Source organism: Triplophysa rosa, linkage group LG11, assembly GCF_024868665.1.
Source record: "Triplophysa rosa linkage group LG11, Trosa_1v2, whole genome shotgun sequence".
NCBI classification, from domain to species: Eukaryota; Metazoa; Chordata; class Actinopteri; order Cypriniformes; family Nemacheilidae; genus Triplophysa; species Triplophysa rosa.
In genome coordinates this window covers 4360589-4387074 of record NC_079900.1, presented here as the reverse complement: position 1 = coordinate 4387074, position 26486 = coordinate 4360589, and the positions used below count along the sequence as shown (strand labels likewise).

General features: G+C 37.0%; 1 protein-coding gene across 1 annotated transcript; it reads left to right on the top strand.

Annotated features, from left to right (window-relative positions):
• Positions 1–1467: 1467 nt before the first annotated feature.
• LOC130561251 (B-cell receptor CD22-like) lies at positions 1468–26486 on the top strand (the record flags this gene model as incomplete). The annotated part of the gene is made up of 13 exons (XM_057345455.1): positions 1468–1750; positions 1849–2118; positions 4122–4388; positions 4481–4738; positions 8898–9167; positions 9262–9522; positions 12342–12605; positions 12724–12975; positions 15438–15701; positions 24598–24873; positions 25136–25414; positions 25498–25749; positions 26441–26486. Coding segments are annotated over 13 exons (3228 nt in total), but the record flags the coding sequence as incomplete, so codon positions are not given.

Sequence of the window (26486 nt, the reverse complement as noted above, 5' to 3'; positions counted from 1 at the left end):
AACCAGCTGACAATATATAAGCTTTAAAGGGCCCATTGGATGAACATCCAAAATTTTGTGCTATAATCAGGTCCCCGGTGCATCTAGCAACTCAGAAAACGTGAAAAAGAAGAACCCAGTAACTTTGTTTTGGTGAGACTTTTTCTGCAAACATGTGAGAAATCCAGCCGATCAGATTTCGCACCCCTTTTGAAAAGAAAGAGGTTCTTATTATAATACTGCCGCCCATTAATCTGCATGTTTACACCCACTGCATCGCCATGGCATGCACTACTTCACCAGTGTTTCCAAACCCTGGTTCTCGGGGCACACCTCCCAGAATGTTTGAAATGTCTCCATAATTAACACACCAACAAGCTGATGAGTTGAATCAGGTTGAATCTAAAACATTCTGGGAGGTGTTACCTGAGGACCAGCTTTGGGAAATACTAGAGCTGTGACCCAATTCAGGGGCTGCAAACTTCTAAGGTGGCGGACTTAAAAATGAGGACTTGTTTTCAAAGCACGCAGCTTTAAAAGTCCAAGAACCGAATTGAAATGAGACGCCCTAGCAGAGACGTTTCTGACTTTTTTAAACAAATATGGAGCCAGATAAATGATATTTTCGGTCCTAAAATGCAGCCTTCAAAGAACGCAGCCCCCGAATTGGGACACAGCTTACATGTGCGTTGTGTCAAAACCCCGGGATGGAAGAGGGGTGGGGTGCAGAGTAACTTATTAGCATTTAAAGAGACATATACCAAAATGGGTTGCTGTGAGCATAGGTGTTTTTGACAAGGCAAAAAGGGTGTTGTTTACACAATCATTGAGTGTTTTTAAGCAAAATATGTTACAGACATTTCATGAAGATCCTAATAAATCATGCCAACTTGTTGAAAATGTTAATCCGATGAGCCCTTTAAAGATTACATCCATTCAGTTTAGATATTTTTTTTACACTGTCTGTGAAATGAAATTTACTAATGATTTACCAATTAGAGCAACAAGATTGTGTCTACTCTCATGATTTTATTTACTGACAGAAATCGAACCAACTGTTCACAGTTCTGTGTTCACTGAAGACACAGTTACTCTGAACTATGAGGTGAATCAGTCCACTGGATGGAAAAACACTGTAATCTGAAACAACATTATGTGTGTTTTATGATCAATATTCATAAAATTAATATTAAATAATATAAAATTTATTAATGTGTGCTGCTGGTGTGACAGAGAATGGAAAGTGAATGCACACTCGCACTGCACAAAATATATATTGATTGATGGAATCACTTGTTAATTTTACATTGTGACACTAGTGTTGTTGTTTGTACACTAGAGGCTTGGCACATTAATCTTGTGCCTGTGAGTAACACATGAACTCACTTGAAATATTAGTCCTTATAAAAAACTTGAATTTGTTAAGTTTGCGTATCATCTCACAGTGTGGATAGGGTAGGACATTATTTGACAGTATTTACTGTGTGAATTGTTTGTCATTATACAGAAAAACCAAAAGCTCAATCGTCTGTACGGCCTGATGAACATGTATTCAGAGGAGAAACTGTCACTCTCACATGTGTCATCAATGGAGGAGGAGTCACTAGCTGGCAGTACAGATGGAATAAAGATTCAGTCATACAGCAGAATAAACAACAGAAATACACAATCAGTTCTGTTGTTGAGTCTGACGCAGGTAAATACACCTGTAGAGGAACAGAGATCAGAGGATCATCAGACACCAGTGATGCAGTTACACTGACAGTATCAGGTGAGTTTTCATCTGTACTGTAATATCTGGAAAACAATGTAAGAATTAATATTTGTTTGCTGCTCCTAATATGATTCTCGGTTGTTTTATATTGACAGATAAACCCAAACCATCTCTGACTGTTCAGCCTCAGAGTTCTGTGTTCACTGGAGACAAAATTACTCTGATCTGTGATGTGAATCAGTCCTCTGGATGGGTGTTTATCTTTCTCACACCCTCACGCCAGGAATACACTGAACCTTCAGGAACTAAAACAATCAGTTCTGTGCGAGTCTCTGATGGAGGAAAGTACTGGTGCAGAGCCAGAAGAGGAGAAAATCCCCCGTATGACACATATTACAGTAACTCAGTAACACTGACAGTAGAAGGTGAGTATTTTTACTTACATAATACACTGTTCTGAGAACACAATGAACATCATTTCAGGAGAACTTTGGCCATTTTTAAAATCTAAATCATCTTTGAAAAATTTCAGTCTTAGGTCTCTGCAGAAACTGTGCTTTCTCTGTGGCAGTGCCATAATTCTGAAAAAAATAATTCGGATTAATTGATTGATGGTTGATTGGTACAAAATACATGGCAGATACGACAGTATAAAACTAGCATGATGTACATGTATGCTTACAGTCAATCAATCTGTGTTCATACAGACACTATTGTCTGAATGGTTGTCATTGTACAGAAAGACCAAAAGCTCAAGTGTCTGTTCGGCCTGATGAACATGTATTCAGAGGAGAAACTGTCACTCTCACATGTGTCATCAATGGAGGAGGAGTCACTAGCTGGCAGTACAGATGGTATAAAGATTCAGTCATACAGCAGAATAAACAACAGAAATACACAATCAGTCCTGTTGTTGAGTCTGACGCAGGTAAATACACCTGTAGAGGAACAGAGATCAGAGGATCATCAGACACCAGTGATGCAGTTACACTGACAGTATCAGGTGAGTTTTCATCATTAATATCCGCAATATACAATAACACTCAATATTTTGTGTCAGGTTGATTTTTATTCTTTACTTTTATATTAACAGATTTTCTCAAACCAACTCTGACCGTTCGGCCACAATCTGTGTTCACTGGAGACACATTAACTCTGATCTGTGAGGAGNTAAGAAATATTACTCCCCTGGCCTGGAAAAACAATATTCTTACTGTAGTACAGTACCACTTCAGAAATCTTAACGAAATCAAGCAGTTTAAGTGACGTTAATATGTGATAAATAAACACAGAAACAATTCGAGCATGGATACACATGCGGTTTATTTATCTACACTACGGGGGAAATAGAATCAACTAGCTAACAATAACCAAACATTAACAAACAAACATAAAAACGTAAAACAGTAGAGAATGAAAGAAATAGATAAAGCAAAGAAAATGGCAGTATTAAATCAGCTATTCACATCTGCACGAACCATCGAGGACAATCTCCTTATTTAAAAGGGGCGAAGCTTATACACAACTAGTTAGCAATAGTTCAGATACTTGCATTGGCTTCTTTGTTTCTCGGGACACGTGCTGGCGCGCGTATCAAAGGGTCCTGATGTGTTCAGAGCAAGCCGTGAGTCCGTCGGATTTAGCTGAAGCAAACTGCCGGAAGAAGCTGTCTCCGAGGAGAGACAGGTCTCGAGAGGTTGAAAGAACACGAGCGAGCAAGCACAAGCGAGCGGACAGATGTTTTAACCCCGAGGGCGTCACGCCCCTCCGAGGTGGGCGATCCAATGTGATGAGATAGTTTTGGGCGCGAAAACATGTTTCTTTGTCCGGCACGCCAGCTCATTTGCATTTATGGTCGCCTGGGAGTTTGGAGCAGTAGATAGTCTTAGAATAAAATAAAATGAACATGGTATAAAAATACATTACTGTGCTATACACCATATTCTATGAAATGAAAAGAGGAACATTTTGATATGACCCAGGGTTACAATCACATTGACCTGTAGTTTGTACAAGAATGTAAATATAAACAGAAATACCACTACGCACACATGCATTGGAGGATATATATTGAAGGTGAATAACGGGGAGACAAGCATACAACGTGGGGGTATATGGATATGCACTTTAAACCAGTCTTTGTTGCTAAATAGAGAGAAAGAGACATTCTTTTGGAATAAACCGAGGCTCTCAGCTTGTGGGCGACGTGGTTTTTGTCACTTTGTTGAACAGCCCTGTCCTCCCTCCTTATCCTCCTTTGAAGTCCAGGGGGGGGGTGTTTAGACAGGCCCATTTGCCCAGACTCGTCGGTGCCTGTTCGAAGTCCTGCTGAGAGGTTACTGTGTTTTACGATCACAGATGGTAAACTTTGATCCGACCATACCCTACACACTTAAACACTATTGTCTGAATGGTTGTCATTATACAGAAAGACCAAAAGCTCAAGTGTCTGTACGACCTGATGAACATGTATTCAGAGGAGAAACTGTCACTCTCACATGTGTCATCAATGGAGGAGGAGTCACTAGCTGGCAGTACAGATGGTATAAAGATTCAATCTATTACACTTACAGTTATCAACAGAAATACACAATCAGTTCTGTTGTTGAGTCTGACGCAGGTAAATACACCTGTAGAGGAACAGAGATCAGAGGATCATCAGACATCAGTGATGAGGTTACACTGACAGTATCAGGTGAGAGTGTTCATCATTAATATCTGCAATATACAACAACACTCAATATTTTGTGTCAGGTTGATTTTTATTCTTTACTTTTATATTAACAGATTTTCTCAAACCAACTCTGACCATTCGGCCACAGTCTGTGTTCACTGGAGACACATTAACTCTGATCTGTGATGTGAATCAGTCCTCTGGATGGGAGTTTGTCTTCAGCAAACCTCCAAACTCTGGATACTATGAACCTTCAGGAACTAAAACAATCAGTTATGTGCGAGTCTCTGATGGAGGAGAATACAAGTGCAGAGCCAGAAGAGGAAACTATGACACATATTACAGTAATACAATAACAGTGACAATAGAGAGTGAGTATCTTTAGTCCCATAATACACTGTTCATGTAAGACATTAAACGTTTGGAAATTACAAACTGTAATCTGATAAAGCTGTATGTTTTGCAGTCAAGTGTTTATACATTATCTGACAGTATTTACTGTGTGAATTGTTTGTCATTATACAGAAAGACCAAAAGCTCAAGTGTCTGTACGGCCTGATGAACATTTATTCAGAGGAGAAACTGTCACTCTCACATGTGTCATCAGTGGAAAAACATCAGTCAATAACTGGCAGTACAGCTGGAATAAAGATTCATACTATTACACTGACAGTTACCAACAGAAATACACAATCAGTTCTGTTAGTGAGTCTCACGCAGGTAAATACACCTGTAGAGGAACAGAGATCAGAGGATCACGATCCTCACGTACCAGTGATCCAGTTACACTGACAGTATCAGGTGAGAGTGTTCATCATTAATATAGTACCTAAATCATTGGTTCAAACGAAAAACGAAAAACAAGATGAAAAAACTTTGCATTTCAGTCCTGTGAGAGAACAGCTGAGCACTGCTGCGTCTCCCAGTGTTTCTCCTCAGTGAATTTCATTTCAACCATTAGTTTTCACAAGGCAATGAATATAACATGACATTTTGTAGCTGTCAGTCCTCCTTTAACGCCTGGCTAGATTATCAAAAACTAATATCTGTGCATGTAGTCAATCAGCCTTCAAACACATTTAGAGCAGAGTGCATAATTATTATATAACTACAGCATATAGCACAGCCTTACCACATGTTTGTCATTATACAGAAAGACCAAAAGCTCAAGTGTCTGTACGGCCTGATGAACATTATTCAGAGGAGAAACTGTCACTCTCACATGTGTCATCAATGGAAAAACATCAGTCAATAACTGGCAGTACAGCTGGAATAAAGATNATGTGTCATCAATGGAGGAGAGTCACTAGCTGGCAGTACAGATGGAATAAAGATTCATCATACAGCAGAATAAACAACAGAAATACACAATCAGTTCTGTTGTTGAGTCTGACGCAGGTAAATACACCTGTAGAGGAACAGAGATCAGAGGATCATCAGACACCAGTGATGCAGTTACACTGACAGTATCAGGTGAGAGTGTTTTCATTATCTGAATATGATCAATATACAACAATGAAAATTATATTTGATTTGGTCCTAATATGATTCTCATGATTTTTTTGACAGATAAACCCAAACCATCTCTGACTGTTCAGCCTCAGAGTTCTGTGTTCACTGGAGACACATTACTCTGATCTGTGATGTGAATCAGTCCACTGGATGGGAGTTTTCTTTTCACACCCTCACGCAAGAATACTATGAACCTTCAGGAACTAAAACAATCATGTGCGAGTCTCTGATGGAGGAAGTACGTGCAGAGCCAGAAGAGGAAACTATGAACACATACAGTACCATAACAGTGACAGTAGAGAGTGAGTATTTTACTCACATAATACACTGTTCTGAGAACACAATGAACATCATTTCATAAGACACTTTTGTAAAAGACCACCCACTGGCCCAAAGACGGAATCCAATGGTGTGGTTGAAGGGATCTCGTGTTCTGCTTCTCCTCAGTGATTTCTACATATATATATATATAGTTATCCTTTCGTTTGGGACCTGCAGTCGCACAGAGTCTCACGCCGGCCGGTTCGTGGATCTCACGGTCACAAAACTGTCAGTTCTGATCTTTAGTCAGAGGTTGCCGGGTAAACTAACATCATTAAGTCTGGCCGCCCAATGCTTGCTCAGAAACAGAACCATAGTTATTTTAGTCACGATCATGCAACTTGCTAAGGCAGGTGATAGGTGGAATTCTGGTACATGTGAGCTTTAATAAATATGCCCCACTTGTAGTTTAAAATCAAAACTCCAGTCCATCCTATCCTGACATATTGATTTTGTGGTAACAAAACAGGCTCCTTTCAATCTACCGGTAATAACAGACTCTGAAGAATTCAGATATAATCAACAATAACAATTTATTATGCCAGGCAGGTACAACATTAATTAAAATCATAGAACGCACATACAAAGAAAATGCTAAACTTAATAGACTAAGATGATCAATATAATAGAAGAATAAAATAAAACCACAAGTTTATCATACCTGGCAAAATCGAGACACAGTTGCAGTGTGAGAAGTTCTGGTTACAGATGCTATCCTGAGTCTTTAGCCTGTTCACCTTATATACTCAGATGAAACAAAGAATCCAATGGCCAGTGAGAAACTTAGTTGGTTTGTTTTCTCGTGACTGAAGAGAGCATCAAATGGGATCTCAATCTATCTGTAAACCAGATTCCCTGAGAAAGTCACACCTCTTAGAGAAGTGCAGGTTATGTCCTAAAGTTAAAAAGCTCTAATACACTCTTTGTTAGGTTTGAGGGAACTAGACCTTTTACCCATCGCACCATGACCTTTAAAACAATACCAAACATGATGATCAAGTCTTCATAACATGACAATAAATGATATAACAGTATGAAATGTGTGGGCACATTTCCAGTGGTCAGGGCCTGAAGAGATGAAGGGGAGGAGAGAGGTGTGATAAGAAGAGGGGTTCAGTTCCTGGACATCAACAACCCCTGATGGGAGGGCAGGATATCATTCCTCGGGATCTAGCAACAAATGGGGTTTCATTGTTTTGTGTCCCAGCATCACAAACAAACTCAGTTCTTACTACTTTTCCAGCTGCCTTACACTTTATAATATCATTTACGGTTTGGGAGAATAAGACCTGCTGAGGCAGCGTGTACACTTTGTAATCAAGTAGGCCTATTAAAACCTGTTTGTGACAGTGATGTAGGCCTACACCTCCAAACAGTCAACACCCTCTCTCTAATCTCAAACACATAGACACAAATAATCACTCAACAAATATTACATTATTATGGCTTACATTGTGCAATATTATATATAGAATGTTAATATTAAAATTATGCAACACATTTCATTTTAACATCCTGTTAACAAAATCATAAAATTTTTAAGGAAAGTCTCACTTTAATAAGAAGGTTCTGCTTCTACTGTTTGACTTCACTACATTTAGTTGTATTTGTGAATACAATACATAGAAGTTGTGAAAGTTTCACATAACTTGTGAAAGACAGTAATGTTTTTAGAATTTGTCAAGACATTAGAATCTGGATAACTTTCAATATTATTGAATATTATCGACTCTTGCTCCAGAATATAAATGCCGTACAGTGACAGAATATAAAGCAAATGCAAACTCACACTTGACAGCCAAATATTGACTATTTATTTTACATTGACAGTATTATTCTGCTTGTACACCAGATGTTTCACACAATCATATTGTGCTTGTAAAAAACACATGAACTCAATTTAAAGGTCCAGTGTGTCATTTTTTGGAGGATCTATTGACAGAAATGCAATATAATATACATAGAGGTGTATAAAGAGCTTACACAATGAAGCGTTATGTTTTTATTACCTTAGAATGAGTTATTTCTATCTACACATGTTCTGTCAGCTGTCGTAGTGTTTTGAACAGGAGGGGTGGAGTGAGCGGTTGGTTGTAATTTGCAAAAAGTTTTCACTGCCTGGCCCTTTAAATGCTATCTGAATCTTTAATAATAGAAAGTTTGTGTAACCCGCTTTAATCACCTTGTATTATAGTTTGGAGACCACTGATGTAGAAAAACACAAGAGTTTATTTGACAGTACAGTATTTAGTCAATTTTAAAGACCTGCTTGTGGGAATTTCAACAAGACTTTGTTGCTTCGGAAATCATAAGTATTGAGTGACCCTTATTATTAATTATTAAACCCTTCGTATTAAACTTCTTTTATTTACAATTCAACGATTTAGTGAATTTTGAACAAGGTTGTGAAAGTGAATGTAAAGCGATTCATCTTATTTGTGTACGTACATAAAATGCACACGCCGTGACTGCAATATACCTGTACTGTATTTATCAGTGATCAAATATTATGCTGTTTGTAGACTAGAAAGTCCACATAATAATTTTGTTCTCGTCAGAAAATCATAACTTCGTTTAAATATTATTATAGTTTTTATTGAAAGAATAGTTACTTAACCCTATTATTACCAGATTGGAATCCACTGATGTAGATTGTGAGGACATTATTTAAAGAGCGAATTGTTTGTCATTATACAGAAAGACCAAAAGCTCAAGTGTCTGTACGGCCTGATGAACATGTATTCAGTGGAGAAACTGTCACTCTCACATGTGTCATCAATGGAAAAACATCAGTCAATAACTGGCAGTACAGATGGTATAAAGATTCAATCTATTACACTTACAGTTATCAACAGAAATACACAATCAGTTCTGTTAGTGAGTCTGACGCAGGTAAATACACCTGTGAAGGAACAGAGATCAGAGGATCATCAGACACCAGTGATGAAGTTACACTGACAGTATCAGGTGAGAGTGTTTTCATTATCTGCAAAATACCGAAACATTCAGTATTTGATTTTGGGTTTTTCTAAGATGATTCTCAATGATTTTATATTGACAGATAAACCCAAACCATCTCTGACTGTTCAGCCTCAGAGTTCTGTGTTCACTGGAGACTCAGTTACTCTGACCTGTGATGTGAATCAGTCCACTGGATGGGAGTTTCTCTTTATCACACCTTCAAACCGTGAAAACTATGAAGATTCAAAAACTAAAACAATCGTCTCTGTGGGACTCGGTCATGGAGGAGAGCACAAGTGCAGAGCCAGAAGAGGAAACTATGACTCACATGACAGTGACCCAAGAACAGTGACAGTAGAGAGTGAGTATATTTACTCTCATTATACTGTTCTGAGAACACAATGAACATTATTTCATAAAACACTGAACTGTTGCAGTCATAGAGGTTTAAACCTGTCATCTAATTCAACATGTCTATTAATAGTGTTTCCCGTTGTTTAATTTCAAAGTGTTTATGAATGGATTCACCTCTGAACAGTAAACATCCTCTCTCTGAACTCACACACCGACAGTATATTACAGTAATACAGCATACATTACATTTTAATAATTAATAAAACTACACCCATTCATTAATAAGAAGGGTCACTCAGTTAACTATGCAAAGTACAGTATGCATGTATTACTAGAAATGTACTTTCACGGCATGTAGTCGACAAGGGCAGTAATGTATTTACTGAATTATTCTTCAATCCATCATAATATTGTGCTGAATGCAAATCAATTTTAACTCAACTCAACTCAACTTTATTTATATAGCGCTTTTTACAATTTTCATTGTTACAAAGCAGCTGTACATAAGACATATTGACTATAAGCAAAACAATTAAAGTTGTACCTGCAAAAACAAGAAAAAGTAGAACACAGAAGACAGACATACCCACATACAAAACACTCCACACACACAATATGCACATGTACTAACACACATAGACACACACACACACACACGGATGCGCACGGACACACACGTACGTACACAGACAAATTACGCGCACACACACACGCTCAGTGAGAGCACACATTTAAGATAAAGGAGAGAGAAGCACAGGTCAAATATAACAGACTATAAATTCCTATATGCAATATTAATTAAGTAAAACTTTAAAATTCTAAACACTACTACTAATAATAAATAAAATCTGAAACCAAAAGTGCTTCTGGATACATCTTGCAAAGAAGTCTTTAATGACTGATAGATTTGTATTATGAAGTATTTTCAAATATGTTATTACTATCTCTATTCCTAAATGCAACTATGAAAGGTGATATTTTAGATAAACCTGTCAGTGGTGGTAGTCATTTTTCTTCATACATAATAAATCCATTAAATGAGATATCGCTTCATTAGTGAACTGTAATTGCTGTCTTAAATTTAAAGTTCAATCACATGGTTTAGTTTCAATTGACTATTTAATTTCATTAATGTTTTTATATTACCTCATCTCATCAAAATAAGTTAAGTAGCCTATTTTAACTCATTTAAATAGTTACAGTGTAAATGAAAACGTGGTGAAGAAGGTTTCTGTACACTAGGTGTCTTTGAATCCTGTGTTCTCTATATTGATTCACTGATACCTTCATTAACCGGATGCTATGCAACACATTTATTTCCCCGTTTGAAGGTAAGTTTGTTTTTCCTCATTAAGTTATTGATCTATATTATTAATCTATACATTAATATTAATCGTTGTATGTTATCTCTTACATTTTCTGTTCAGTGGAGTTTTTCAGTTTGTCATTGCAGGCTCACGATTTGTCTTTTTAAAGTTGCTTGAAAACATTCTGTGATTTTTTTAGTGATATTCTGGTCAGATATGACTGATGCTTTTGTTTAGAAACTATCTGCCGCTGTGTCATCATCGTGTTGTGACTGAGAGAGGTTACTGGAATGTTGCTTTATGGTTTCTAGATTGCTTTTTAGAGAGTTGCTAGCGAATGCGGTTTTTAGCTGTCGGTAGATGGTTGCTATGGTGATCTGGATGTGATATTCTCATCTGTAGATATGGCTTTAGTTCCTCTTTTAATATACTGTAGCTCTATGAGATGAGTTTGTCTATTTATTGTCAGAAAACTCATTTCAGCTGTCAATCATATTTGTAACGCAAAAGGATTCCTCAGCAAACACCAATGATTTTAATTCTTCTGTATCTTTAAAAATGTCACTTTGTCTTATTGAGGTCTAAAGGCAGAAGGAACTCTAAGACAATAAATACATTACACTTTGATTGACTCGAAAACTGCATTAAGTCAATGATATTATATACAGTATATTAGGTTTCATGTCCGAGCATTAAAAACTTTAGCATGAAACACACATGATGTGCAGATGAGATGTGTTGACCTCTGGTGTGAGCGTCTCTTCACACTGCGAGTCTGTGACTGTCACGATCCGTGTTTCTCACTACTACTAATAATAAATAAAATCTGAAACCAAAAGTGCTTCTGGATACATCTTGCAAAGAAGTCTTTAATGACTGATAGATTTGTATTATGAAGTATTTTCAAATATGTTATTACTATCTCTATTCCTAAATGCAACTATGAAAGGTGATATTTTAGATAAACCTGTCAGTGGTGGTAGTCATTTTTCTTCATNTTCTAAAGCAGTCAATGGGCCAGAGATCGTTTGAGCATTATGCAATATAAAGTAACAGTGAGCATACGGTGGCAAGGACGCAATACATTTACTGATTGCGTGAGGAATTTACTAATAGAGCTTTGTTGCTTCGGAACATATAAGTATTGAGTACTTATTGTTTATTATAACTTGTATAAGCTTCTTTTATTTAAATCAACAGATTTAGTGAAATTTTTGAAACAGGTTTTGAAAGTGAATGTAAGTGATCAGGTCCTTTGTAATAATAAATGCCCGCCGTGGCTAGCTATACCTGTATGTATTTTATCAATGATTTATCTCAAATATTTCTGTGTAGACTATACAAAAGTACCACTAATATATTGGTTCTCAGTAAAAAATCACTCAACTATTTTAAATTATGTATTATTATCTTTTTCTATTTAAAGAATAGTATCAACCAATTCATTAACAGATTAAACTTGAAATCCGATGTCGACTTGTCAGGAATTATTAAAGAGGAATTGTTTGTCATTGTACAGAAAGACCAAAAGCTCAAGTGTCTGTACGGCCTGATGAACATGTATTCAGAGGAGAAACTGTCACTCTCACATGTGTCATCAATGGAGGAGGAGTCACTAGCTGGCAGTACAGATGGAATAAAGATTCAGTCATACAGCAGAATAAACAACAGAAATACACAATCAGTTCTGTTGTTGAGTCTGACGCAGGTAAATACACCTGTAGAGGAACAGAGATCAGAGGATCATCAGACACCAGTGATGCAGTTACACTGACAGTATCAGGTGAGAGTGTTTTCATTATCTGCAAAATTATGATCATTATTATCAGCAAAATACCGAAACATTCAGTATTTGATTTTGGGTTTTTCTAAGATGATTCTCAATGATTTTGTGTTGACAGATAAACCCAAACCATCTCTGACTGTTCAGCCTCAGAGTTCTGTGTTCACTGGAGACTCAGTTACTCTGACCTGTGATGTGAATCAGTCCACTGGATGGGAGTTTATCTTTCTCACACCCTCACAGCATAGAAACTATGACGCTTCAGGAACTAAAACAATCACAGTCTCTACTGGAGGACAGTACCGGTGCAGAGCCAGAAGAGGAAACTATGAATCACATGACAGTGACCCCATAACAGTGACAGTAGAGAGTAAGTATATTTACTCACATTATACACTGTTCTGAGAACACAATGAACATTATTTCATAAGACACTTTTGTAAAAGACCACCCACTGGCCCAAAGACGGAATCCAATGGTGTGGTTGAAGGGATCTCGTGTTCTGCTTCTCCTCAGTGATTTCTACATATATATATATATAGTTATCCTTTCGTTTGGGACCTGCAGTCGCACAGAGTCTCACGCCGGCCGGTTCGTGGATCTCACGGTCACAAAACTGTCAGTTCTGATCTTTAGTCAGAGGTTGCCGGGTAAACTAACATCATTAAGTCTGGCCGCCCAATGCTTGCTCAGAAACAGAACCATAGTTATTTTAGTCACGATCATGCAACTTGCTAAGGCAGGTGATAGGTGGAATTCTGGTACATGTGAGCTTTAATAAATATGCCCCACTTGTAGTTTAAAATCAAAACTCCAGTCCATCCTATCCTGACATATTGATTTTGTGGTAACAAAACAGGCTCCTTTCAATCTACCGGTAATAACAGACTCTGAAGAATTCAGATATAATCAACAATAACAATTTATTATGCCAGGCAGGTACAACATTAATTAAAATCATAGAACGCACATACAAAGAAAATGCTAAACTTAATAGACTAAGATGATCAATATAATAGAAGAATAAAATAAAACCACAAGTTTATCATACCTGGCAAAATCGAGACACAGTTGCAGTGTGAGAAGTTCTGGTTACAGATGCTATCCTGAGTCTTTAGCCTGTTCACCTTATATACTCAGATGAAACAAAGAATCCAATGGCCAGTGAGAAACTTAGTTGGTTTGTTTTCTCGTGACTGAAGAGAGCATCAAATGGGATCTCAATCTATCTGTAAACCAGATTCCCTGAGAAAGTCACACCTCTTAGAGAAGTGCAGGTTATGTCCTAAAGTTAAAAAGCTCTAATACACTCTTTGTTAGGTTTGAGGGAACTAGACCTTTTACCCATCGCACCATGACCTTTAAAACAATACCAAACATGATGATCAAGTCTTCATAACATGACAATAAATGATATAACAGTATGAAATGTGTGGGCACATTTCCAGTGGTCAGGGCCTGAAGAGATGAAGGGGAGGAGAGAGGTGTGATAAGAAGAGGGGTTCAGTTCCTGGACATCAACAACCCCTGATGGGAGGGCAGGATATCATTCCTCGGGATCTAGCAACAAATGGGGTTTCATTGTTTTGTGTCCCAGCATCACAAACAAACTCAGTTCTTACTACTTTTCCAGCTGCCTTACACTTTATAATATCATTTACGGTTTGGGAGAATAAGACCTGCTGAGGCAGCGTGTACACTTTGTAATCAAGTAGGCCTATTAAAACCTGTTTGTGACAGTGATGTAGGCCTACACCTCCAAACAGTCAACACCCTCTCTCTAATCTCAAACACATAGACACAAATAATCACTCAACAAATATTACATTATTATGGCTTACATTGTGCAATATTATATATAGAATGTTAATATTAAAATTATGCAACACATTTCATTTTAACATCCTGTTAACAAAATCATAAAATTTTTAAGGAAAGTCTCACTTTAATAAGAAGGTTCTGCTTCTACCTGTTTGAACTTCACTACAATTTAAGTCTGTGTTTGTGAATACACACTGACGTAGAAGTTGTGAAAGTTTCGACATAGAACCTGTGAAAGACCAGTATATGTTCTTTTAGAATTTTCCCAAGACCATTAAGAATCTGGATTACTTTCAATATTATTGAATATTATCGACTCTTGCTCCAGAATATAAATGCTGTACAGTGACAGAATAATAAAAGCAAATGCAAACTTAACACTTGCTAGCCAAATATACTATTTATTTTTACATTGACAGTATTTATTTGCTTGTAACCCAGATGTTTCACACAATCATTTTTTGCTTGTAAAAAAACACATGAACTCAATTTAAAGGTCCAGTGTGTCATTTTTTGGAGGATCTATTGACAGAAATGCAATATAATATACATAGAGGTGTAATAAAGAGCTTACACAATGAAGCGTTATGTTTTTATTACCTTAGAATGAGTTATTTCTATCTACACATGTTCTGTCAGCTATCATATGTTTTGAACAGGGGGGTGGAGGTGGTAATTTATGCGGCTTAATGCAATTGAATCATAATAATACATACCTGTATGTTACGATGCATTGAACTCAGTTTCACTATGGTTAATTCAACTACTTCTTGATATAATGTGATAATTAAACAGACAATATGATTTGACAAGGGGGGAGTGATCTGCCGTGCGTTCAATTCGAACGTATCAAGTGTTGCTTTAAATGTATCTGAATCTTTAATAATAGAAAGTTTGTGTAACCCGCTTTAATCACCTTGTATTATAGTTTGGACACCACTGATGTAGAAAAACACAAGAGTTTATTTGACAGTACAGTATTTACAGTGTGAATTGTTTGTCATTGTACAGAAAGACCAAAAGCTCAAGTGTCTGTACGGCCTGATGAACATGTATTCAGAGGAGAAACTGTCACTCTCACATGTGTCATCAATGGAGGAGGAGTCACTAGCTGGCAGTACAGATGGAATAAAGATTCAGTCATACAGCAGAATAAACAACAGAAATACACAATCAGTTCTGTTGTTGAGTCTGACGCAGGTAAATACACCTGTAGAGGAACAGAGATCAGAGGATCATCAGACACCAGTGATGCAGTTACACTGACAGTATCAGGTGAGAGTGTTTTCATTATCTGCAAAATTATGATCATTATTATCAGCAAAATACCGAAACATTCAGTATTTGATTTTGGGTTTTTCTAAGATGATTCTCAATGATTTTGTGTTGACAGATAAACCCAAACCATCTCTGACTGTTCAGCCTCAGAGTTCTGTGTTCACTGGAGACTCAGTTACTCTGACCTGTGATGTGAATCAGTCCACTGGATGGGAGTTTATCTTTCTCACACCCTCACAGCATAGAAACTATGACGCTTCAGGAACTAAAACAATCACAGTCTCTACTGGAGGACAGTACCGGTGCAGAGCCAGAAGAGGAAACTATGAATCACATGACAGTGACCCCATAACAGTGACAGTAGAGAGTAAGTATATTTACTCACATTATACACTGTTCTGAGAACACAATGAACATTATTTCATAAGACACTTTTGTAAAAGACCACCCACTGGCCCAAAGACGGAATCCAATGGTGTGGTTGAAGGGATCTCGTGTTCTGCTTCTCCTCAGTGATTTCTACATATATATATATATAGTTATCCTTTCGTTTGGGACCTGCAGTCGCACAGAGTCTCACGCCGGCCGGTTCGTGGATCTCACGGTCACAAAACTGTCAGTTCTGATCTTTAGTCAGAGGTTGCCGGGTAAACTAACATCATTAAGTCTGGCCGCCCAATGCTTGCTCAGAAACAGAACCATAGTTATTTTAGTCACGATCATGCAACTTGCTAAGGCAGGTGATAGGTGGAATTCTGGTACATGTGAGCTTTAATAAATATGCCCCACTTGTAGTTTAAAATCAAAACTCCAGTCCATCCTATCCTGACATATTGATTTTGTGGTAACAAAACAGGCTCCTTTCAATCTACCGGTAATAACAGACTCTGAAGAATTCAGATATAATCAACAATAACAATTTATTATGCCAGGCAGGTACAACATTAATTAAAATCATAGAACGCACATACAAAGAAAATGCTAAACTTAATAGACTAAGATGATCAATATAATAGAAGAATAAAATAAAACCACAAGTTTATCATACCTGGCAAAATCGAGACACAGTTGCAGTGTGAGAAGTTCTGGTTACAGATGCTATCCTGAGTCTTTAGCCTGTTCACCTTATATACTCAGATGAAACAAAGAATCCAATGGCCAGTGAGAAACTTAGTTGGTTTGTTTTCTCGTGACTGAAGAGAGCATCAAATGGGATCTCAATCTATCTGTAAACCAGATTCCCTGAGAAAGTCACACCTCTTAGAGAAGTGCAGGTTATGTCCTAAAGTTAAAAAGCTCTAATACACTCTTTGTTAGGTTTGAGGGAACTAGACCTTTTACCCATCGCACCATGACCTTTAAAACAATACCAAACATGATGATCAAGTCTTCATAACATGACAATAAATGATATAACAGTATGAAATGTGTGGGCACATTTCCAGTGGTCAGGGCCTGAAGAGATGAAGGGGAGGAGAGAGGTGTGATAAGAAGAGGGGTTCAGTTCCTGGACATCAACAACCCCTGATGGGAGGGCAGGATATCATTCCTCGGGATCTAGCAACAAATGGGGTTTCATTGTTTTGTGTCCCAGCATCACAAACAAACTCAGTTCTTACTACTTTTCCAGCTGCCTTACACTTTATAATATCATTTACGGTTTGGGAGAATAAGACCTGCTGAGGCAGCGTGTACACTTTGTAATCAAGTAGGCCTATTAAAACCTGTTTGTGACAGTGATGTAGGCCTACACCTCCAAACAGTCAACACCCTCTCTCTAATCTCAAACACATAGACACAAATAATCACTCAACAAATATTACATTATTATGGCTTACATTGTGCAATATTATATATAGAATGTTAATATTAAAATTATGCAACACATTTCATTTTAACATCCTGTTAACAAAATCATAAAATTTTTAAGGAAAGTCTCACTTTAATAAGAAGGTTCTGCTTCTACTGTTTGACTTCACTACATTTAGTTGTATTTGTGAATACAATACATAGAAGTTGTGAAAGTTTCACATAACTTGTGAAAGACAGTAATGTTTTTAGAATTTGTCAAGACATTAGAATCTGGATAACTTTCAATATTATTGAATATTATCGACTCTTGCTCCAGAATATAAATGCCGTACAGTGACAGAATATAAAGCAAATGCAAACTCACACTTGACAGCCAAATATTGACTATTTATTTTACATTGACAGTATTATTCTGCTTGTACACCAGATGTTTCACACAATCATATTGTGCTTGTAAAAAACACATGAACTCAATTTAAAGGTCCAGTGTGTCATTTTTTGGAGGATCTATTGACAGAAATGCAATATAATATACATAGAGGTGTATAAAGAGCTTACACAATGAAGCGTTATGTTTTTATTACCTTAGAATGAGTTATTTCTATCTACACATGTTCTGTCAGCTGTCGTAGTGTTTTGAACAGGAGGGGTGGAGTGAGCGGTTGGTTGTAATTTGCAAAAAGTTTTCACTGCCTGGCCCTTTAAATGCTATCTGAATCTTTAATAATAGAAAGTTTGTGTAACCCGCTTTAATCACCTTGTATTATAGTTTGGAGACCACTGATGTAGAAAAACACAAGAGTTTATTTGACAGTACAGTATACATAATAAATCCATTAAATGAGATATCGCTTCATTAGTGAACTGTAATTGCTGTCTTAAATTTAAAGTTCAATCACACTGGTTTAGTTTCAATTGACTATTTTAATTTCATTAATGTTTTTATATTACCTCATCTCATCAAAATAAGTTAAGTAGCCTCATTTTAACTCATTTAATAAGTTACAGTGTAAATGAAAACGTGGTGAAGAAGGTTTCTGTACACTAGGTGTCTTTGAATCCTGTGTTCTCTATCAAAAGCTACACTCGATGCTGCGTTTCAAACGCTATGGGAGAACAGTCTTTGTTCGACCGGTTGTGAAGCACGTGTGTCAAACACGCCAATTTTTTTTGGCTTTAAATAACCTCGGCAGGTGATGTGGCTAATTACACCAGCACCTGCAGGTTATAATAGGCGTGAACACGGACGCGTCATCAGGTTTCTTTGTCTTCAAGGACCGCTTTGTGTGTGCGTGTCTTGCGTTTGTGCAAAAAAAGTTATATGTAACTATCGATATCGATATATAAAGTGTCTAAGCACTACCGTAACTTAGCCTTTTATACGTATATTTAAGACGAGTTAAATAAATAAGTCATGTCAAATTCAGAGCGGAGATGTGTGCCTCCTTGTGAGAGTCTCCTTCAAGTTCAAGTTCAAGCATGAACTTTGCTTTGAGTGCTTGGGGGCTGACCATGCTGCCCTGGGGCTCGAGGGAGAGTGCGAACTCTGCGATGCCCTCGGCATCCGTGTTCTCCGTGCTCGGCTTTCTTTCTTTAAAAAGGGACGAGCCGCCACTCCCTCGTCCCGGGGTTCGCGGTTCGATTTAACCGAGGCACGGGAGACGGATCCGTCCGTTTCCCCTTTGCACTCACCGAACCGCGACGTCCTAGCGTCCGCTTCTGAAGCGTGCCCCGGCACCTCTTCGGATCGGGCAGAGGACGAAGCATCCCTTGTTTCAGCGGGGTTGGAGAGTGCCGCCTATCGGGTCTTCAGATATAGCTCTTTAATGTTCAGTAAGACTTTGGATTTTTCACTTGTTTCATTATCCAGTAAACCGAAGTAAGTCTAATTGTTTAAAAACACAACATCACACTCCTCAACAAGTTTGATCTCAGCTAGTATTCGTGTCTGTAGCACAAATGATGACGAATGAGTTGTGAAGTTTGAATAATTTGGTGGGGTTGTTTAAAATCATAAGTCTAAGTGTAAACAATTAATATTTGGTTTACTGTATATATATATATATATATATATATATATATGTTTGTGTTCTGATGGAAGAGAGATGAAGAGGATCTTGTTGTGGTTGTAGAAGTGTTTCTATTTCAGTTGTGTGGTATTAACCGTGTGTGAGAGAGCAATAGTTGTTCAGGGCTGGGTTTCCTGATACCGTCGTATCGCTACATCGGTCTTAAGAATATAGCGCTCCCACTCTTAAGGTACAGAATGACGTAATGTTAAGATGGTTTCGGGAAACCCAGCCCAGGACATTATAAGAGGTTTTTCCATAAATGTACAATATTGTTGTCAACACCATTATTATGTGCCGTTAGTGACTATAAATATTGTTTTAATTCCTATGACACTGTTAAAAAGTCACAATCAAACATTGGTTTGCATACTGTATGCATGTAAATCTGTTACTTTGACTTTAATTTACAACATTTATGTACGTATGCTGCATCCCAGTTTACTAATATATTTTAATGCAGCGTCACTAAACTTCTGGCTCTCAAAATAAGTTGTGGGTAATATCAACTACTTGAAAAATACACATTTCAACTTATTAAGATTTGGCACATAATCATTGTAATTTCAAACACTATGTAGGGTGAATAGTATGCAGTTTGGGACGCAGGGGTTGTACATTGGTGTTATAGAGGAAGTGTTTGAGTGTTTAACACAGTGTGTTTGTTGAAGTGTGTCATCAGTAGATCAGTATGGAGCTCAGTTCTCTTCTTCTAGTGCTCTGTGAGTATTAACTTTTATCTTCTCAGTGTTTCTGCATTTTTCAAAGTCTTTTCATGCTGCTCTCAAAGTTTAAATCTTTATCTCATGATATACAGTAGTGATGTTAAACTTACATGTTCGCTCTTTATGAGTTATGTTTGGAGCTCTGAGAAGAATTTCGGAAAAGCAAAAGTTGCACCAGCAAATGAGCAAAGTTTGAGACGAGGCTCATTTGGATGACTATAAAATAATAACTGATAAAAATAGTGCATGCTATATTTGCCATGACATTTTTGTTTTTATGCATTTTTTTGTTTAGTATAACAAACAAATATTTCCAGATATGCTGCCTTTTTGCATATAATGGTCTGTCATGCTTAGCATAAACAATAGATAAACAATTATGTTTGTACTAATTGTGATTAGAGATCGTCGATTACTCGGCGTACAGTAAACACAAATTCATTCTCTAATGATGCAGATGGTGTACTTCTGGAATTAAACAAAGAGCTTTTTGAATTTCATATGTGGCTCTTATCCTGTGGACTTGATTAATCAGATGATTAATATTTTTATGTAATTTTACATTTGATAGTTTTTATAGTGTACTAATATGAAAAATTCTATAATTCCGGAAAATTACATGCCTATAGTTATAGTTTTGCACAACTTTTAACGTTTATCTTCACAGCAGGCATATATGTCATTGACGCATTCATCAGTGTCAGTGGTTTGATGAAATGGTGAGAGAAGGGGGGTGATTACACTGTGGTTTTACTTTCTGCTTCTTTTTAGTTCTGTGGCATTAACCAGTGTGAGAAACAGCAGTTGTTCACAAGCTTCTAATAGATTTGACTCATTTACAAATACTGTCACTGCCACCATTATCATGTCCAGTTAATGTCAAATTATTGTTGAATGAACAAGTCACCGTTAAAATTTTGTGTAAACATGACTGTGGGTCTGTTTGATTCTTCGTTCTCAGGTTTAGATTTTAGATCTAGTGATTCTCAAACTGTGGTCAATGTAATAAACACACCAGCAGTGCTATTTATAACATCCACTGGTGGTACGTGACAGGACAGGAAATTGAAAACTATTTAATGTGTTTTTTGACATAGACAAGAGGTCTTTGGTATCTTTAAAGGAGCCATTCTTTTGCTGTTTTTGAGGCTTTGATTATGTTTTTTGGCTGTTTAACAGTGGATGTTCATGTTTCTAATTTAAAAAAAACGCTTTATATTTCACGTATTTTAAGTCTATTGTTCACCGCTGTCCCTCTTCTCACAAAACGACTGGATTTCTTCCGGTCTAAAGTCCCTTCTTCCAAAATGCTCTGATTGGTAAAGCTGACCAGGTCTGTCGTGATTGGTTCTCCGCTTAGAGTGTGTTTGAAGATGTCCCACCCATACCATATCAGCGAGCTTCCGCTTCTCAGGCTGTTGTGATTGGTCGGTCCACCTCTCAGTGCACGTGTATTCATAAGCTTTGGCTTTTAGCAATAAACGGTAACAATGGAGTCAACTTCACTTCATCAGTTAAACACATGCGGATCGATCGAAGTGTAACGGAGGTCTGCTAGTGCATGTGCAAACGTCAATCTTTGTTAGAGATCGCAATTTTATTTCCTACTATGGAGAGTGAAATGACAACGGACTGAATGGCGTCAGACTGGTTCTATTAATTAACACTAATAACAGAAGCGTTAGTTTTGCTTTTTTATATCCGACCCGAGTTGAATAATAAAACAAGCAGATTGACCAGGAGACATTTGCAAGCAGGACTTCAAAGGACGTTTCATAGAAGTGTTTTAGAGGTATGCGCACACACACACACAATATCAGTGTATTACACAGAACAGACGATGTTAAAGTCATGGAAGCTGTTATTCGACCGTTGGTTATTTGTGTGTAGCTGAATTCTTATTACCAGCTGTAAGACTGTGATGAAAGTGAAAGTAGTTTAAATGTTAGCTCAGTCAAATGTTTACAATCTCTGAGAACCAAACACTACTCCAGCGGCTCTTCCTCTTCTCTAAGGAAGACCTCGCCCCTTTTTTGGCGTATTCCTTTGGGCGGAGGTTAATAAAAGCACTCGGTCGGAATAGTGACATCATGTACCCGGGAAGTAGAGGGCTGTAGTCTGATTCCAGCCGTTCTCTGTAGTCCCAGACAATATCTCGCTTGGCACTGAACTTTGAGCTTTATCATTTTGCAGATATTATGTATGCTCTAACAGCAACATTACACACTAACTAAAGGTTGAAAAATGTGATCGCGGGGAATGAGACCTTTAAAACATCCTGTAAGCTTCATAACTTAAACTCTTTTTCAGTGTTGAGGAGGATGTTTTATGTAATTCTGCTCCAAAAACTGTTGATACACGGAATATGTGTTAGAAACAAGTTAGTCGTGCTGTGGTAGAGCTGATAATCTGTTCTAATAGTTAGGCAGTAAGTGCACTATTTAGGGTGCAAACTTCAATTTAAAAAATTAATTTTTTTTTTTTTTTATTTTTTTTTTTTTAGACAACTCTAGCGGTTATCATAGCTACTCATTTATTATGTCCCTTAGTGGTGAAAACTTGTGTTTGGGTGTCTGTGACATAATTTTTATTTGATAAGTTTCTTTAAATTTAGAAGTTGGTTAGTTTGTGTAATGCTAACTTCCAAAAATGGAAACACTGGTCTGTTTTAACAATCCATATGAGATTCATTTAGTAATAAAGAAGGACAGCACACTGTTATTCCTGTGAGTTTCAGTTATGGTGTCACTCAAACTTCCATTAAAACTGAATAACTGTAGGTACTGCATACTTTAGAATGATTCATGTTATTTAAAGTATTGGAATGTTACTTTAAAAGTAGTCGCGTTACCTTTTTAAAATAAGCTTCAGCACAATTTAGAAAAAGTGAGGTGGTAAAATTCACATATCAACTAAAGAGGAAGGAAAAGGTTTTTTTTAGATATGCTCTTTTGCAAGAAATCTTGCTTATAATTTTTTTAACATTTCTTGTTGTACTGTGAGCCGTGGCCCCCCGGTGGGCCGTATGGGTATTGCAGGGGGCCTTCCTGGGCAGGCTAAATATACAGTATATACAGTATATATATTTTATATTCCATTAAAATATGGTTATGAATTAAATATATTCCATTAAGTGTTTCATAAAAATATAGTTAGGACTTTTATAGCAAAATGATTTGTGAACTGACCCCTCAGTTTGATTTGATTTGTAAATAGTGTTATCAATTACAATTACAATACATTTATATTATCATATTACCTTCACCAGAATATAGTAGGCAAATTTTGTGGTGGCCCACATGAAGTAGCACTTGAGTATTTTATAGTGTTTAGTGTATTATAGTGTAATTACTGAAGTATGCTTTAGTATATTCTGTAGTATTTACTATAGTAAATTGACAAAATATTGTATACTTTAATACTTACTATAATAATGGTAAAAATACTATAGTAACTAGAAATGTTACTATAGTATGTAGTATATAACAGTATTTCTTCATGTGAAAGTGCACATAATTCAGATGAAACCCTTTCAAGCAGATAATAAATGCTGATGCTTTAAAAGAGACTTTACTTTGTGTGTGCGTGTGTGCGTGTGCGCGTGCGTGCGTATGTTAATACTGTAGAGGTGCATGCAATTATTCAAAGAAATATAAAGTTTTTTTACTTTTTATAAAGTATTGTGTGAGTTTGCATGAGATTTTCATATATTTCAATATACAATTTAAAAATCCTACAAAATGTTTTTCTTTTTGCTCTATAAAGTTTTAAACATCCAGTCCCGACAAACTGAAGGTAATTCAAGCTGATTGATTTGTGTCTTTAATGTAAACAGTCTTTGATGAGAGAGTTTAATTCACCCCACATCTGTAATGAGATATTCATAACCTTTTGTTGTACTTTCCTCAGCTTTACCCAGAGCTACAGTGAGAGTAACACCAGACACATCTGTGTTCACTGGAGAGACAGTCACTCTGAAGTGTGAGATAGAGAAACTTTACACATCATTACACTGGAGATATCTGTGGTATAAAGACAGAAGTTAAGATTCTAAGACGCCACGTTACACAGTAAACACAAACACTCTCACTATCAGTTCAGTTACTCAGTCTGATCAGGATGAGTTCTGGTGTAGAGGAGCGAGAGCTGGATGCACCTCATCCTCTCAGGACAGTGACCATGTGACTCTCTCTGTTAAAGGTCAGTCATGACTGTAATAAAGACTCGGAGAGAAGCAGATGAACTCTGAGACTCTTCAGCATCTGAATGTGTTTTATTCTCCTGCAGGATCAAAACCAAAAGCTGAACTCAGATCAGATACTGAAGGATCTGTACTGACGGGAAACACAGTGACTCTGAAGTGTCTCATGAATCAGTTCACTGGATGGAAGTTTTACTGGTATCAACACACACAGAACACTGAGAAGAAGACAACAGATGAAAACTACTACACAATTCACACCGTTACAGTTTCAGATGGAGGTCTGTACTGGTGTAGAGCTGGAAGAGGGAATCCAGTCTATTACACAGACTACAGTGATGTTCTGTGGATCAATGTTACAGGTGAGAGATTATGGACCTCAGTTAGCACAGATGCTATATGTAATCTGACAGTCTGTTCTATAGGTTCACTGTCACAATGCCTTAAAGGAATACATTCCTATAGTGTACCCAAAATTAACATCCATGGATCCGTCTATACTAAATGACATAGCAAAATAAAAGACTTTCAGCATGCTATTTTGATGCTCAAAGATGAGTTATGAGTGGTCAAATATAGACTACAGGGGGGTTTAATAAAGATTCAAGCTGTTTTTCTTCTCAGGTGTTTCTTCTTCAGTGTCTCTGATCATCAGACCCAACAGAACTCAACACTTCTCATCTGAATCTCTCTCTCTGAGCTGTGAGGATCACAGGAACTCTACTGGATGGACAGTGAGAAGATACACAAACACACTGGAAACTTGTCCATCATCATCAGTCAGATCTACAGGAACAGAATCTACATGTACAATCACATCTCTCATCACATCTGACACTGGAGTGTACTGGTGTGAGTCTGAATCTGGACACAAACTTCATCCTGTTAATATCTCAATACACAGTGAGTTTATCATTCTGTATTTATTAGCTTCACAAAATATCACTAATATTACATTACATTACATTTGTTTCTCTGTTGTGTAGATGGTGATGTGATTCTGGACAGTCCTGTTCATCCTGTGACTGAAGGAGATTCTCTGACTCTACACTGTTTATATCGAGATAAAAACCCATCAAACCTCAGAGCTGAATTCTATAAAGATGGATCAGAGGTGCAGAATCAGACTACAGGAGACATGATGATCATCTCTACAGTCTCAAAGTCACATGAGGGTTTCTACTCCTGTCAACACCCAGAGAGAGGAGCGTCTCCAAAGAGATGGATCTCAGTCACAGGTGAGAGTCTGTCATGTGAGCTACAGTTGAGCTCATAATTATTCATACCTTATACAGGCAACTATGATCTAAGAAAGCTGTAAAAATAAGTCTACATCATTAAGCATTTGGATCTTTAAATATAAAAATAACAACAAAAATCTTATCTTTCATTAGAGAATAAGATTGTTAAATGGGGAGGGGAATCTCATTATAAAATAATTGTTTTTCTCTAATACACATTGCTTATAATTATGTCATACCCTTTTATTTAATACTTTTTGCAACCTTCTTTTTGCCAAGATAACAGCTCTGAGTCTTCACTTATAATCAATAATGAGTTTAGAAAACATCTGACAAGAGATCAGAGACTATTCCTTCATACAGAATCACTCCAGACCCTTCAGATTTCCAGCTCCATGTTGCTGCTCGATCCTTTTCAGTTCTTCCCACTTATTTTCTGTGTATTAGAGAAAAACATTTATTTCACAATGATATTCCCCTCCCCGTTTAAAATTCATATTCTCTAATGAAATGTTAGATTTGTGTCATTTTTAAATGAAAGATCCAAAGTCTTAATGATGCAGATTTATTTTTACAGCCTTTTTTGATCATATTTACCTACGGCATGAATAATTTGGAGCTCAACTGTACGCTGCTTTAGTTTTAGTTCAGATCTTCTGTATGATAACTTGTGTTAAAACTTTTTCAGGATCTTTTCAGGAGAAAGGTTTCTGTTCTTAAGATTCTCAGTTCTC